Below are 14,971 nucleotides of genomic sequence, written 5' to 3' on the forward strand. Positions count from 1 at the left end.
AGCAGAAAGGCTCAGTTGAGAATTCCAGGCAAGGGGGAGCTTATTTTCTCCGTTAGCCAAAGGCCTCCATAGCTTTGCTTTCCTGGGTTGCCTCCACTATCAGCTCAGAGGAACTGAACAATAGGAAGAAAAACAACTGTGGAAAATACAGAATATGTCCTTTTTAGTTTTAAACACTGATAAACAAAATAATATAGTCATTAGATTGCTTCTTCCATTGCTTTTAATCAGGCAACATAGGATAATATTGTGGGTGTAGTTTACAGGATTGGAGAGATTCCTTGATTCCCAGGACACAACTGAAAACAGAACTGATAAGCTGTAGGAATGCAAAAATGTAAATTACACCAGTCTGGTTTTTGGATATAAATCCTACATGTTCACACTCTTGTAGGATGTCCCACTGAATTCCGGAAGACTTATTGGGATGCACCCCCAAAATGAAAAGTTTAGAAAAAAAATTTTTTTGCTGACACTAGGTAGAAGAAACCAGATGCTTTTAATAAGAATCATTCAAAGGAGGATTGCATAGTTTGCATCTTTACTACATAATGGAGGGAATAGTCCATATGGAAACTATTGCAGCAAAGTCCTAGCGTGCCCCTTCAGAAAAAATGAGCCCTGTTTTCATAGCATTGATCAGAATCAACTGGACAGCCCAGGAACCCTACTGGAAGTACAATACATCATGAGCAAATGATATAGGACTCTTAGGATGACCTGACAGCCTTGGGGCCTGGTATAAGTAACTGAACCTTCACAAGGATGCTTTGTCCCTATGCTCAAACTGGAATGCATTGTGTTTTTCCTTCTTGCCCCTCTCAGCTGGAAAATAAGAAAAAGGGGTAAAAAAAACAAGGAGGATTCAGAAGTAGCCTCTTGATATACTAGAGATTTGGAAAAAACATTTATTTTTACAGTTACAAAAGCCCCCACATAATTTTACATAGCCTTTGTGCATTTCAAAACAAAATTGCCACTGTGTTTACTCCATTATTTGGGGGAGGGCATCTACATGTTGAATTTCTGGACAATTCAAGAATCAGTACAATGATGTCACTCCTAACAATTCCTTCTCACTTTAATATGGATCTCACTTTCCACTCACTAAGAAATTGCAAGAATTCACAGAAATAACACTGGGAGCAGGAATGGGAGTACAAAGGAGAATGTGTTTGTGCACTTAAAATCCATTACTTGTGTAAATTAAAATGTACCACAAATCATTAAGCCACCCTTGGGTCTGTTTTATTAGTAACAAGTGGGCAGAGTAGACTGGTTAAGTCGGGGCAGTAAATAGGGTTTTTTCCCCCCACAAAAAAATGTCAGCTGAGCTGGTAAATTAATCAAATTATTTAATTGATCGCTGTACAGTTGGCTAACCAGTAACATTTTTATAGATAACCCCTTTCCAGAAAGCAAACGCAGGCCACACACACACACACACATACACACACACACACACACAGTCAAAATGAAAAATAAAAAACCACCGGGGACCAAGAGTCCAAGAAAAACACAGTCACGAGGTACCAGCACCGAAGATCGCGACTGTACAACTATAGAAATCCGTAGGAAAACACTTTGGTTCATTGGTACAAAAAAAAAAAAAAAAGCTGTGTCAACTCTGACACTTCTGTAAACGTTGGGAAGGAAAGCGATCCAAGTAAGTTCAGGATGGGGTGAAAAAATAAAATAATACTCATAATTAAAAACAAAAAACCATGAAGTCGTGGGAAAAGACGTAAGGGGGAGTGGGGAGGGGGCTGTCGTCTTGTGCGCTTGGCACCATAATAAATACAAAAGCAGAGAGGAGGTCTTTTTTTTACCACCACCACCCCCATTATTTCCCCCCCACACACACACACACAGTGCGTCTTCTCTCCGGTGGCCAGTGCAGCAATTCTGATCAAAGGTGCCTGGGAGAAGGGGCAAGAGGGAACGGGGGAACCGGGTGGGGTGGGGTGGTTTTCCCAGTCTCAGGTCGGTTTCCGCCCTTTCTCCAAAACCCTGGTCAAAGTCCCGAAAGAGCTCGGAAAGAAGGCGGCGGTCTGGTTGGCGGCGGGCAGTCCTACAGCCAGCGGCATTAATAATTGGGGCCGGGGTCGCAGTTTGTGAACGCGGCCTCTCCTGCTTGGGGCGAAGGAGAGTTACTGGGTGGCGTCGGGATGCAGCTGGCCCCGGAGCTCTGACACACGTACCATTCGCTCAGGTTCGCTGCCGCCTGCGTGGAGGAAGCCGCTGGGGGCGGCGGGGGCGGCGGCTGAGCGGGGTCCCGGCCGCAGTCGGACGAAGGAGAGACCAGTGAAGGGGTGGACGACTCGTAGCCGGAGCTGGGAGGCGGGGACTTGCAGTGGACCTTCATGTGCTTCCTCAAAGAGCTGGGATGGGTGTACGACTTGTCGCAGCCCCGCACTTTACAGTTGTAGGGTTTGTCGCTGGTGTGCACGTGGGAATGCTTCTTCCGGTCGCTGCTGTTGGCAAAGCGTCTCTCGCAGCCCTCGAACTCGCATTTGAAGGGCTTCTCGCCTGCAAGGAAAGAGGCAGTCTTGGGAAACTTGGCAGAAACATCCCGGGAGGGAAGAGGTCGTCCGGAAAGCGGGCCCGGGGAGGGGGGGGGTGTCGGCATATCTTTTGGGGGTGAGGAGGGGAGAGTAAGAGGCTATTTCTACTGTTGTAACCCCATTTCCTTTCCAACCATTGAGCTTTGGGGGACACATTTCCCTCCTGGAAACGGCGCCGGATGTTCCGGTGCAAATTCATGCCTGCCGGGATTTAAGAAGATCTCTAAAACTACCCCAGACCCACTTAGGGTGGAATTTTCGGGGTTATCAATGTCTCCCTCCCACAAGAAGTAAGCATGTTCTCTTTTCACAGAGAAAGGAGCTGCTGTGAAGCAAGAGAATCCCCCATTCAAGGTAACTAGTTACATGCTGGCAGGGTATAGTCAAAAAAGTCAAGATGGCAGCAACACGGTGTGTTGAGTTTTACAGATCATTATCTCTCCCAGAATCATCTTATCCTATAGTCTTCCTCCCAAATGCACCATTATTTACAAATGGCCTGCTATCTGTTGCTTTAGAATTTTGGTCATATCCAAAATTCATAACCAAAGATCACAGGTGGTATACCTCTCTTTCGCCTTTCACACTTCCACCAACTAACCCCATATGTCTTCAGTCATGCACTTATATATCCACAATCAGGCAGGAAACATAATATTTGGCTTTCCCTGGAAACTGTAATTTACATAAGGTTTGGGATGCAATCCTGTACTGACAAAAGGCCAGAAAGAAATTCAACCTTTTGGAACAGCATGCATAAATGTAGACTAGCCTCCTGCCAGTCAGGTTTTTCTGGTTGCTTGCCACTTTAATACATAATGCCTAAAAATCTAGAATCACTGCAACATTGATTTATTTTTGTAAAAGCCAGGATGAACTTCACAGCTATGAGTGTCCAGGCCAAGTTTTCAGTTTTCATAAAGCATGAGGAATATATGCCTAGATAAAGAAATGGATGGTAGAGAGCATTGAGGCCAATGCAAAGCTTTCATGAAATCCAGCAGATCATATTAGGATAGTAATATAATAATATTAAATGTTATATGCTGGACGAATGGAGGAAAAGTGCTGTTGGAAGGAGAGATGGCAAGAAGGACCAAATAAGGACTGGTTTAGGCACAAAAAGCCTGAGTGAGCAATAGAAAGTCCAAGATGCTGCAGTCACGTGCTCTGAAGTTTCCATTGAACATGGATATATGAGAGCAGACAGCAAAAATGCAAAAAATGATAATAAAGATATCATTGAAATATGATATGAAAAGCCAGATCCTGTTTTCTGAAAGTATAAATTACTGCTGTGTGTCTGTGTTTATTTATGTGTTAAGCGTTTCTTAAAGATAATTCCTGAAAGAGTCCAGATTGTATATTTTGACTTCAGTGCAAAGCATCATTTAAAATGGAAAGTTCTGTTTAAATGTCGCAATATCCAAAGCTATCTGGTTTTTTAAAGCCATTGTTCAATGAAAAAAAAAAGCCTTTTGAAACAAAATGGCTCTAATGATTGAAAGGGTTTAAAGGTTTAAAGAAAATAATGACTACAAAATTCCCAGCATCTAACTGTTGGGGTGGCTGATTTTCCAGAGTATTGGTGAAAATCTAAATATTATTCTCAGTCTGTAAGAGGAAAAAAATAATGGCTTTTGCAAAGAAGAACCTAACAAGATCTTTTCTCCCTTTCATGAATTCTGTATTCATGTGCCGATGAATGGGGAGAGGGGAGGGGGGAGAAGAGAGGAGAGAAAGTAAAAGAAAGATCTTATATTTTGATGGCTCTTTAAGCATTTTAATTATAGTTCCTTGTACAGAAACAGTTTGACCTTCCCCTTCTCAGCTGAAATAACAAATCAAGGAGATCCATGTAATGCAGTGCAAGCAAGCTGGAAGTTAAGAGGCCCAGGGGAACGACTCTGCGGTAAACCCTCCTGCCAACGGAGAGAGAATGAGTTGCCTTCAGGTAAGGCTCGCCTTCCTCAACCTTCCTTCACTCCTCTAGCTTGTGAACTGATACCAAAACCCAAACCCAAAGCTGATTTTGAACACAAGGGCTTGATTTGAGAAAAAGTAGATCCTCATTGCAGATTACGACTGGTCTCACAAACACATATGCCAGCATTTGTGCTCTGGCCTGAACTAAAGGATTTCTGTTTTCTGTACAAAAGTATGTGTTATCCAAACAAGAGAGAGGGAAAAAACCATTTCTGTCCTTTCTTTGAAAGCTTCCTTTTTTCAACTTGGTGGTGGGTGGGGAGAAGGAGAGCATTGAACTTGGGAGTGCAGGGGCATGCGTGCAAGCCCCATGGAATTTGCACCGCCATCTTCTAACCCCCACTTGTAGCTCCACAGGCCTGGCTGCTGAGTGCAAGACTTACAGCATGGAGATTTTAGCATAATCCTTCCAACACTGGGACTGGATTAAAGTCTCTGCAAAATTCTCGAGGGGGAATGGAAGGTGGAGGAAGACCTATTTTGCCAGATTTACTGCTATAAATTACAAGTTAAAACAGACCTTCCTTACTGTGGCCTAAAATCCTCCTTGGTTACAAATGTCCCTGACCAGCTCTAATGGTAAGGAAGTGATTTTTGCTTTCTCTGGTTTTTTCCCCCACTATGCTCCACTCTTGGGAATTAATTCTCTCCATCTCTTTCTCTTTCTCTCTTCCCTTCTGCTCCAGAAATCTGCTTTCTACTGTGCTAGGGAATGCAGCATTGTTAATACTGGACAAAAGCATTTCTTCTTGCAAATCTAGAATTTTCTCCATGAATAATTTCCTGGAAGGTCTATTATTATTTTAGACATATTTGGCTTTGAGAATTTCAAGTTAGGGTAGTCAGCATAAAGTATGATTCTGCAATCAGGCCTACAAAATTTGACTTAGTATGCCCTGGCCTTGGTTACACCACCATTCCCTTTAAAAGAAAATTATGTGGGAAGCTCAAGCAAAAGACCATGTGTATATTATAAATCATATAATAAACCTATGAGGTGGCATCTTTCTCATGTGCTCAACTGCACTGCTGTAGGTCAAATTTACAAGAAATTGAGCATTTTCTGCTTCAGAGGCTTCAAAAGAGAAAGCAGTGAAAGGGCACTAAAAGTTTGCTTATTGAAAAAGATACCATGATTGAAGAATAAAGTATCCTTTTTAATGGCTTCCCACTTACCCACATGAAGATATTTTGATTATTATTTTGTTATTGAGGATTAAATATTCCAAATAATATAAATATTCTAACAAAAATATCATTATATGGTTAAAGATAAGATGGGAATAAAGAAGAGTAGAGCAAAGCCATTCAACTGCTGAAGCAGGCTTCACAGTAGCAGAGCAGAAGAAAGAAAGAACCTAGCACTGTTGAATTGTAAAAAAAAAAAAAACCCTTATTGTAGGATTCCTCATTTCTGTAGGGTTGCCCAGTAGAAAGGGAACACACACAAGAGACTGTGTGGAAAACTATATCCTGAAAAGGATTAAATTCTGCAAAGAGGCTTACTTGATACCTTGTGCTGGATCAGAGCGAGAGAAAACAACAACAAGGAGTTGGGTGAAGTCAGCAAAATCACAGACACTGGCTGTCAGTTTCAGTGAAAGTGTAAGGCTTCACAGGTCCGGAAGTGTGAAAACTTTCTAAGTTTCAATTTATTCTCTCTAAACGCTTTTGTGGCAGACTGGGATCAAGCATAAATATTGCAAGATTGTCTCCTTTAGACAGCTTGCCTTTTCATGTTAACTACAGGAAGAAAAACTCCAAAGTTTCTAATGTATAGACTTCTCATAGAATGCTACCTTTTCAAATGGGTAGCCCAGAAGCACTGAATCACCACCACCTTCAATCTAGGACACACATCCCTGCCATCATTTCCAACTTCCCAGGTTCCAAAAATGAACCACCTCATATTGTCAAGCATACAAACATTAAAGAAGTAAAGAGCATTGGGGGTCTATCCTCAGGGCTTCTTGTCCCAAACAAAAAGAGAGGACTGTGCAGCTGTGTTTTTCTCACAAGGAAGGCACAGCGGCATCACTCACAATTGCCCAGTTTCCTTTGTCTGCTCTCAATTTGCAAGTTCCTGCCCCAAGATTGGATGTATTTATTTTCTTGGAAGGGCTTTGGAATCTCTTTTCTCCCTCCCCAACCACAAAAAATACCATCTTAATTTTTGGGTCCTTCCTTCCTTCCTTCCTTCCTTCCTTCCTTCCTTCCTTCCTTCCTTCCCAGACACATACAAGGACACACATGCTGCAAAAGCAAAGCAAAAATCTAAACCAACTCTTCTGCAGGGTTTACTGAACTACTGTAGCTTTAATTAAATCTAAGTATAATTAGAGGGAAACTGAGGAGGAGAGAGGAGGGGAGGGGGAGGAAGTGGTGGATGAGGAGGAAGAAGAAGTGCACGTGCATCAGCAGATCTCTGGACTCAACAGTAATGGAGCAAGACCAACTTATACTGACCTGTATGCGTCCTTTTGTGGATTTTGAGATTTTCCGACCGAGCGAAGACTTTGCCGCATCCCGGGAAAGGGCAAGGGAAAGGCTTCTCCCCCGTGTGGACGCGGATGTGGTTGACCAGTTTATATTTGGCCTTGAAAGGCTTCCCTTCCCTGGGACACTCTTCCCAGAAGCAGATGTGGTTGGACTGCTCGGGCCCGCCAACGTGCTCCACGGTGACGTGAGTCACCAGCTCGTGCATGGTGCTGAAAGTTTTCGAGCATAATTTCTTGGGAGTCTGATCCAGTTCAATCCACTTGCAGATGAGCTCTTGCTTGATGGGCTGCCTCATGTAACGAAAGAAAGCCCCAGGGCCATGGTGTGATGCTAGATTCACGTTCAGGTTCATGTTACTGTAGCCGTGGAAGGAGGAAGCTGCGAAAGAATCTGTCCGGGAGATTGGTCTTGGAGTGAAAGGCTCAGACCTGGCGTACATTTCTCCAGGTAGTCCCAGCCTGATCTGTCCGTTTAGATGGCCACCTGGAGGTCCATGGGGAGGTTGCTCCTGGTGATGGAGTCCAGTAAGGAGTGAATGAGTCCCGACTTCTGAGTGGTGGTGATGGTGGTGGAGGTGGTGGAGGTGGTGGTGGTGATGGGGAGCATGGTGTCCGGGGTAGCTACCTGTTGTTGAGACAAATATTCCGTGATGAGAACTTGGAGCAGCAGAGTGTGGATAAGAGAACCCTGGCATGCCGGGGGCAGTCAGATCCCCGCACAGGAATAAATCTCTACCTGCCGATAGAGCCTGGCTTGGGTGAGGGATCGCATAAGGGACTGTTGTTGACTGCGCGGGGCCCAACGCCCCAGTTGGACGCGGGACCACTACTTCAGCTGGGCCTGTGACGGGATGGCGAGGCTGAGGCTCAGCACAGAGCTTAAGGGCCGCTGGGTGATGAGGAGGAGGAGAGTGATGAAGGTGACGATGGTGATGGTGGTGTCCCAAGTGTTCTGACCGGAATGGACTCAGACCGAGGCGGGATTCTCCGGGGTGCTCCCCAGGGCGCGTGGGAACGATGGAATGGGGATCCCCGGTGAAGCCTGTCATGCTCTGAGGGGACTGGTGATGGCGGTGAGGAGGATGAGGAGGATGAGGATCCCCTGCCAAGCCTACTAATTTCAGCGCGGTGTTCTGCTTGGAAAGTGCCGCCGACCCCATTCCTGGCTTCCCCCAAAGCTCACTTGGTTCTACAGTTCTAAAAAGTCACCTGACAGCGGGGAGGGGGGAGCAGGAGAGAGCGCCTGAAAGGCAGGGAGAGAGAGGAGAAAGCCAGCGGTGGAAGAAAAAAAAAACTTTTCCGAAAGTTGCCCCCCCCCCCCCGTCCCCCGAAAGGTTTCCTCTCTCCCTCCAATCTCTCGCTCTCCACTATTTGGCTTTGTTTTGATTTTGCTTCTTCTTGCTCCCCCTTTCTTTTTCTCTCCCATCTCTTTATTTTCCACCTCTCCCTTCCCCATCCTTTTTTTGGGTGGTGGTGGTGGTGGTGGTTAGATTTCCCCCCCCCTTGTTTTTTAATGCCTACGTGGAATCCCATATGCTTTGAGAGGCAGCAGCAGGACGTTGGGAGGCTACTGAATAGAGCTTCATAGACACGGCTCCAACCCAGAGCGCTTAAACAATCAGGGAGGCCGCTGATTGGCCGAAGCTGCCTGACTGACGTCAGCGATGACAGCTCCCCTCTGAAGTCTGAAAAGATTTAGGAAGGAGCGGGGAGGAACGAAGAGGATACAAGGAGATCTGCGCTTGCGCGGTGCTTGGTGGGTAATTTCCAAAAGACCCTTTGCATTTTTTTTTCCTCCCTCCTCTTTCTTTGCTCCTTAGCTCTGCACGGCTCCAGCGAGCCGGTCTGCTGCTTGTATTTGCCCCCCCGCAGATAGTTTTCACCTGCGTTTGAATTAACGGAAGAAAAGTAGCCGGAACATGTGTCCGGCCCAAAGTCGAAAGGGTCTCGGTGCCGTTCACCGCTTTTGGGCAACTGTTGAGAGCCTCGGCTGCAAGGCCGGCTGAGGGCTCTGGTCTTTCCCGTCCTTTCCTGCGCCCCGCTGGTGGTCCGCGATCCACTGCTTGGAGTCGCCCCGTTTTCCTGCCCCCGCCCTCCCCGAGTTGCTTGGAGAGAGGTCCAAGCCTTTCCAGTTCTCATTTGCGCTCGCCTGAGGTCTTGACGCTTCCCCTCTCTCCGCCCTGGCCGGGCCTCTGCCCCAGTCTCAGCCAGCCTCTTAATCAGCAGACGGTTTAATGGAGAGCCGAGAGCGGAATCTCCTTCCCGGCCGAAGGGCCTGACTGGCTCCAGGCGAACTTCAAGGCTAGTCCGCGGTTCCTTCCCGCCACAAAGCTGGAGGGGACCGAGAAGAGAGCCAGGCGCGGCGCGGGTTCTCTCAAAACTTCCGCCCTGGTCTGTGTCTGTTGGGGCTGGAGTGGAAAAGAAACCCGGGCCAGCCCCAACCACAGCGGGAATCCGCAGGGAAAGAGGTACGGAAGGGAGAGAGAAAGACTGCCCCGAGAAGGCTTCGCCAGGCGTTACAAGCTCGCCTCCGCTCGCTTTCTCTGTTCTAGAGCCTCCCCGATTAGGAATGGCTTCGGGCAACGGACTCAGCGTTCCCCAACAGATCGGGGATAATAGCTAGTTAAGTGATAGCACCTCAAAAGGAGGGGCTAGATCTTGAGATTGTACACAGTTATTATATGCAATTCCCGGAATATGCTTTAGATTAGAAGATCCTTTCCAAACTTGGGTCACCCCCACCCCTTCCGTCCCCCGATTGACTACCTATTTTTTTTTATGGCACGCACACATGTGGAGGGGCTCCCGTTCCCAGCATAAATGGGTACAATGAGGAAAAAGGCAGGCTTTTGCATTCAGAAATTATTCTGAGAAACGAAGCTGGGCAAACCGATTCCTAACACTTGTTGGCAGCCCAGAGGGCCGAGGCTTTAAATAACCATAACAACAATACTCATAGCCTATTTCCCAGGCACCTTATTTTCCATCGTGGCATCGTTTTATTTTTAAACTGAGCCACTACTTACAAGTGACTGCAGCAATAGTCAAATCCAATCTTGCAGATCATTTCAGGAAGTTTATTGAAACTTAAGAAGTTTCAATATCCATCCCCTGAAGCACTAGTGGGTGAGGGTTGGGAATGGGGAGGGGAGGGGAAGAAATTTGTATTGATCTATTCCCTCTCTCTCGTAAGCAATCGTTCCCGTTTAGTTAGGGGAATAACAATAATCGCGTCAATGGAGCAGGAAACTGTGAAATTAAGCAACCTGTAGATTGCAAGCAGAAGTTACTCTTACTCTACCCTCCTGGCAAAAGAGAGGCTGAAAATGACTGTAATGTTATTGGGGCTGTGATGAAAATAATAAATGCCGGAATGCTTTTGTCTTTTTAAAGCCTTGGAACATTTCCGAGAAATGTTTATCCTGATTTGTCTGAATTCAGGATCTCTTCCCCCTCCCCCGCTGTCCTTAACATGGTGCTTCATAGCTTCAAATTGAGGAGGTAACCATTACGCTAGAGTAAGCCTACTCAGGTGGAAGGAATACCTCCCCTCCCCTCTTCATTTTTAAATTCAGCTCAGCTATCTGCATCTCTCAACGTGTTTAATTCCCTCACACTCAGGTGTGTGAATTACCAATTAGAATTTTATAATGAGACCTATTTATCCATCTCACATTTTTTTAAAAAATGGTAAAATATATGTACTTTTAACACATGATCTTCCTTGCTTTCTGTCCTGCTCTGGATAAATAACATTTAAATAACATTTAAAAATAATACTCTGATAATCCCACTGTTCACTCAGATCCTTAGTGCAAATGTCCTGAGGGGTCAGTGAGAACGACTCTTAAAATGCCATCCCGATATTAACTCGAGTTACTTCTACTGAATTTAGCGGTATCCTTCCCCCTCCCGTGAAACAAGGACTTCGAGTGAACTGCAGTGAAAATACTTCTGATCAACTACATTCTCCATTAAGTCACCAAAGAGCCTTCACCACCCAAGATAGTATTCATTCATGAAACAATGAAAAGCATATTAAATGTAACTAATAGAAAAAAATAGTGGCAGAGATGAAAATCCAACTTTTGGATTCAAGCATATTATATTTCTGTCTCTCACCATCCTAGAATTTTAGTTACCATGGTACCATGAACATGTTATCACACAATGTTTAAAACATTTCTAACAAATCATATAATGCTTCGCTTTACTGTAAAATAATTCCAGCCATTCAATTGAAAACAGACACACACATTTCCGATACATTTAAAGCTATTTTATAACTGATTGCTTATTTTTGTACCTTGTTTCCAAGAGCTTTTAGCCACTCCTTGATAGAGCCACTATCAAGCAACTCCAGGTAAGCAGTCAAACAAACAAATTAGGAAATATATCTATATATTTTCCTGGCAAATTTTTTCTAATAGTCTCCTGAAAATCTTTGGAATTCTGAGTTTAAATGTTAGACGTCCTCACATAATAATCTAAAGAGAATTTTTTATTTTATTTTATCTATAGCACAAATATAGTTCTGTTCTGACCGATTTTGTTCAGATTGTAAATCCAGGTATTTTGAAAGGCAGCAGAATCAATATTTTACACAAATGCAAACACACACACTTTTATGCCCCAAGGAGCTGAAAAGTTACCCGTCTTGGATTCAGTTAACTGTCCTTACATAACATGTTTACGTAGACAATCTAACACCCCCAGCCATTCAAGACAACTGTCCTTTGATAGTCGCTTTTGCCTAAAGCCAAAAACATTTCGCGTTTTTTCCTTCCCCATCCTTGAATGAGGTTGCGGCAAAAACAAAAAAAAAGCAAACTGTTACAGGAAGCAAGATTCTGGTAGGCTCGTTACTTACAAAGATACTGAGTGGGATTTCCAAATAAAGCTGTTTTCCTCACCCCTCCTTACAATCACTTCATCTCTACATACTTGACATCCTTCAATCCTGACAGTCTTCAGTCAAGAGAGAAAACATCTGGAACACTTTATCAATTTTTTTTAAAAAGCTCCTATGTTACCATCGGTTGGCTTAGGCCATTCTAAAATATTGGCATGGCTTCTTGTCAAACGCTAATGGCTTTATCCGCTCTTACTTAAAACCCCGAGGTTTCACACAGGGGTTTCCCCTCCACTCCCCCCTCGCCTTCAGTGAATCCAATGGAAAAGAAATGGCCCATGGTGTATCTCTCATTAGATTAGGTGAAGTTAGTGCTCTCACTCCTAGCGTTTGTTGTGTACCTTGGGAGACATATCTGTGTGTGTGTGTGAGAGAGAGAGAGAGTGAGAGAGAGAGAGAGAGAGAGCAGAGAGGGAGAGAATGAGAGAGAGGGAGAGAGAGAGAGAGAGAGAGCAGAAAGGAAGAGAATGAGAGGGGGGGGTGTGATACACAAGATCAGAAGGCGGAGAAAAAAAAAAAGAGGAGGTCCTGACAAAGTTGCCTTGCTATCCCGCAGAAAGACAAAATGTGCTTATTCCACGGACCTCCGCGCGTCTGAGCTCTGCAATTGTGTGGCCAATCTATCTCTGAATGGGAGAAATTAGGGTGAGCTGCAGAAGAGCTCGAGGTTCCCCACACTTACAGAAAATCTGGTTGGCAGGTATTCGTTCCTCCCCACCCCCCTCCACTCTCCGACTGTATTTTAAGACTGTCATAGCCCCGAGAGGAGAGATTCCGCTTCTAATATAAATACTGGAAGGGAGGAACTTGATGACAAGGAGAGCGGTCCTTTCCAAGAATAACGCCTAGTTGCGTTATCGCGGCCATTCAGTCAGAAGCAGGATTTTAAATATCCCCAAGGCAAGTGAGCTGTTTGGTTTGCCAAATGAGTTCGGATTCATTTCCTTCCCACTGAAGGGGCCCAGCTGCAAGGCCTGCGAGAGGCCCTGGGAAGAAATCCTCGCCTTTCCAGCTTTCCGCAGGCGTCTTCTCTTTCGTCGCGGGCCGGCTGCTTACAATTTGGCAAAGGGCCTCCTAGAGAGGAGCAAGGAGAGCGGGAAGCTTGTGGGTCCGTTTCCAGGCTGCGTCAGGTCCTGTTAGGTCATCCCTCCGACCCCACTAAGCCCAAGGGGGTGGGGGGTGGGGTGAGTGGGCAATTGCTCCGGCTAAAGTGCAACCTAGTGATCTGAGCGGATAACTAAAGGCGCGCTGCGGGGCTGAATGGCTAGCGGGTGCGGAGGGGAGAGGCGGGGTGCGGACACTACCTTGCCCTGCCAGGTGGTGGGTAGCAAAGAGTCGAAATATCTGGAAAGCAAAGGCTATCTATAAAAACAAAATCAGAGCTTTGTTAAAATCTTTCAAGTGGGTTGTTTATCAACTGGTGTACAAAACGAAGTAAAAGACCTGGCCACGAGCACCATTTATAAAGTTACTTGATGAATTTCGGCGGCTTTCCTCGGGATTCGCTTACCGGTAGATCGCAAGAAAGTCGGCCCATGAAGGGCTTTCCCTTCCGCCGACACAGGCCTGTAGGTTTGCAGGAGAAGGGCTGAATTCTTTTTTTCCTTTCTTTCCCGACCTCTGTCATCAACTGATTAAGACGCATTCTTCCTTTGAATTCAAGGTTTAGTTTAAGTTTGCAAAGATCACTGAAGTTGGGGGGGAAGGGGAGGGAAGCCCATTCCTTATATCCCATTTCTCTCTTATGTTGAAGAACCCGAAGTCTCCTTTAGAGGAGCTGGAAGAGGCAGAAGGTTGCATTTCTACCCAAAGTACCCGCAGAGTGCAGAGTGCAGAGACGAGGGATTTGAACCCACCGGCAATTTTGTGCAATAGTGTTCTCTGAGTGACTCAAGGATTCTCACTTGCCCAGGTTCTCCTCCTTAAGCAACACTAGATCTCCGAAACACACAGAGGACATTTTATTCTGTGACTTTGTTTGGAAGAAAGAAACCTTTGGAAATATGGAGCGTTTTGGGGCTTTGCCTGCCCGGTCACACGTGCTTTCTTTTACTCCCATCTCTTAAACAGAGCTGGTTTCGGCTGTAGCTGCTTAGCAGAATTTGACCTTTTAACTTTTGGTTAAAACAGCCGGATTCTCTGGGCAATTGAGACCCTCAGAAACTTTTCCCGCAGTTCTACGTCTGTCTCTCTGACGGGTCAATGAATCTGTGTAGGGAAGGGGTGACCTTTTCAGAGGAGGTCTTCATCACTTATGAAGAAGGAAAGTTTCGTGAAGAAAGAATTTCCATGCAGCACTGCCATCCCTACCCCCTGCTCGCTTCCCTTTTAAAATCAAAGCATCCCCCCCTCCTGAAATTTTAGCTTTATTATGCAGTAGTTATGTGAGAATTTATAATAAAGGCGAACTGAATCCCAAACTTGGTTCAATGGAAATTCCTACTTTCAACACTTCATGTCATGCCAGTGATTTCAAGAGTAACAACCCATTTAAATCTCATGTTCTGTGGGGATTAACTGACTTGTTATGGGCTCTAAGAACATAATACAGACGGAAATCCATGCTTCCTGGGCAGGACTGTAAGGAAGACTAGGAACTTATCCAATTACTCTCACCAGAAGATAGTATGTGGAAGGATTTTTGTGACTTTGGAAAGGCCTTAGAAGGGCAGAGAAATAATATGGGATGAAATGCTGGCCCACTCTTTTATTGAAGGAAGAAGATTTTTTTTGAAAGAAGAGAGAGTTAAAAACTTCATCTCCTCCATTTTCCTTTCCCATTTATTACTGATGGGTATTTTTACATCTAAGTGGGCTAACAAGGAAGGATGGAGAAGTCAGGTAGAGATGGTTATTCCCTTGGGAAGGTCATAGAGCTTTCCCATCCCCCCTCATTCTATCCTCCCTCTAGTCTAAAAGTTGAAATAACCAAGACTAGCCCAATAAGATGCTAATTTCAAATAGAATACATGATCCATTCTCTCCAGATTAAGGTATTCCTGTCAGGTAAG

General features: G+C 45.1%; 1 protein-coding gene across 1 annotated transcript; it reads right to left on the bottom strand.

Annotated features, from left to right (window-relative positions):
- Positions 1-1,459: 1,459 nt before the first annotated feature.
- On the bottom strand, positions 1,460-8,208 carry LOC113436645 (Zic family zinc finger 4). The gene is made up of 2 exons (XM_026701134.2): positions 7,017-8,208; positions 1,460-2,529 (listed from the first exon to the last, which is right to left on the bottom strand). Exons 1-2 carry the CDS (start codon positions 8,206-8,208, stop codon positions 2,087-2,089), a joined length of 1,635 nt encoding a protein of 544 aa, XP_026556919.2. The 3' UTR covers positions 1,460-2,086.
- Positions 8,209-14,971: the final 6,763 nt, after the last annotated feature.

The sequence above is a fragment of the Pseudonaja textilis genome, chromosome 4 (genome assembly GCF_049901715.1).
Source record: "Pseudonaja textilis isolate UNSWEBS1 chromosome 4, rPseTex1.2, whole genome shotgun sequence".
Lineage (NCBI taxonomy): Eukaryota > Metazoa > Chordata > Lepidosauria > Squamata > Elapidae > Pseudonaja > Pseudonaja textilis.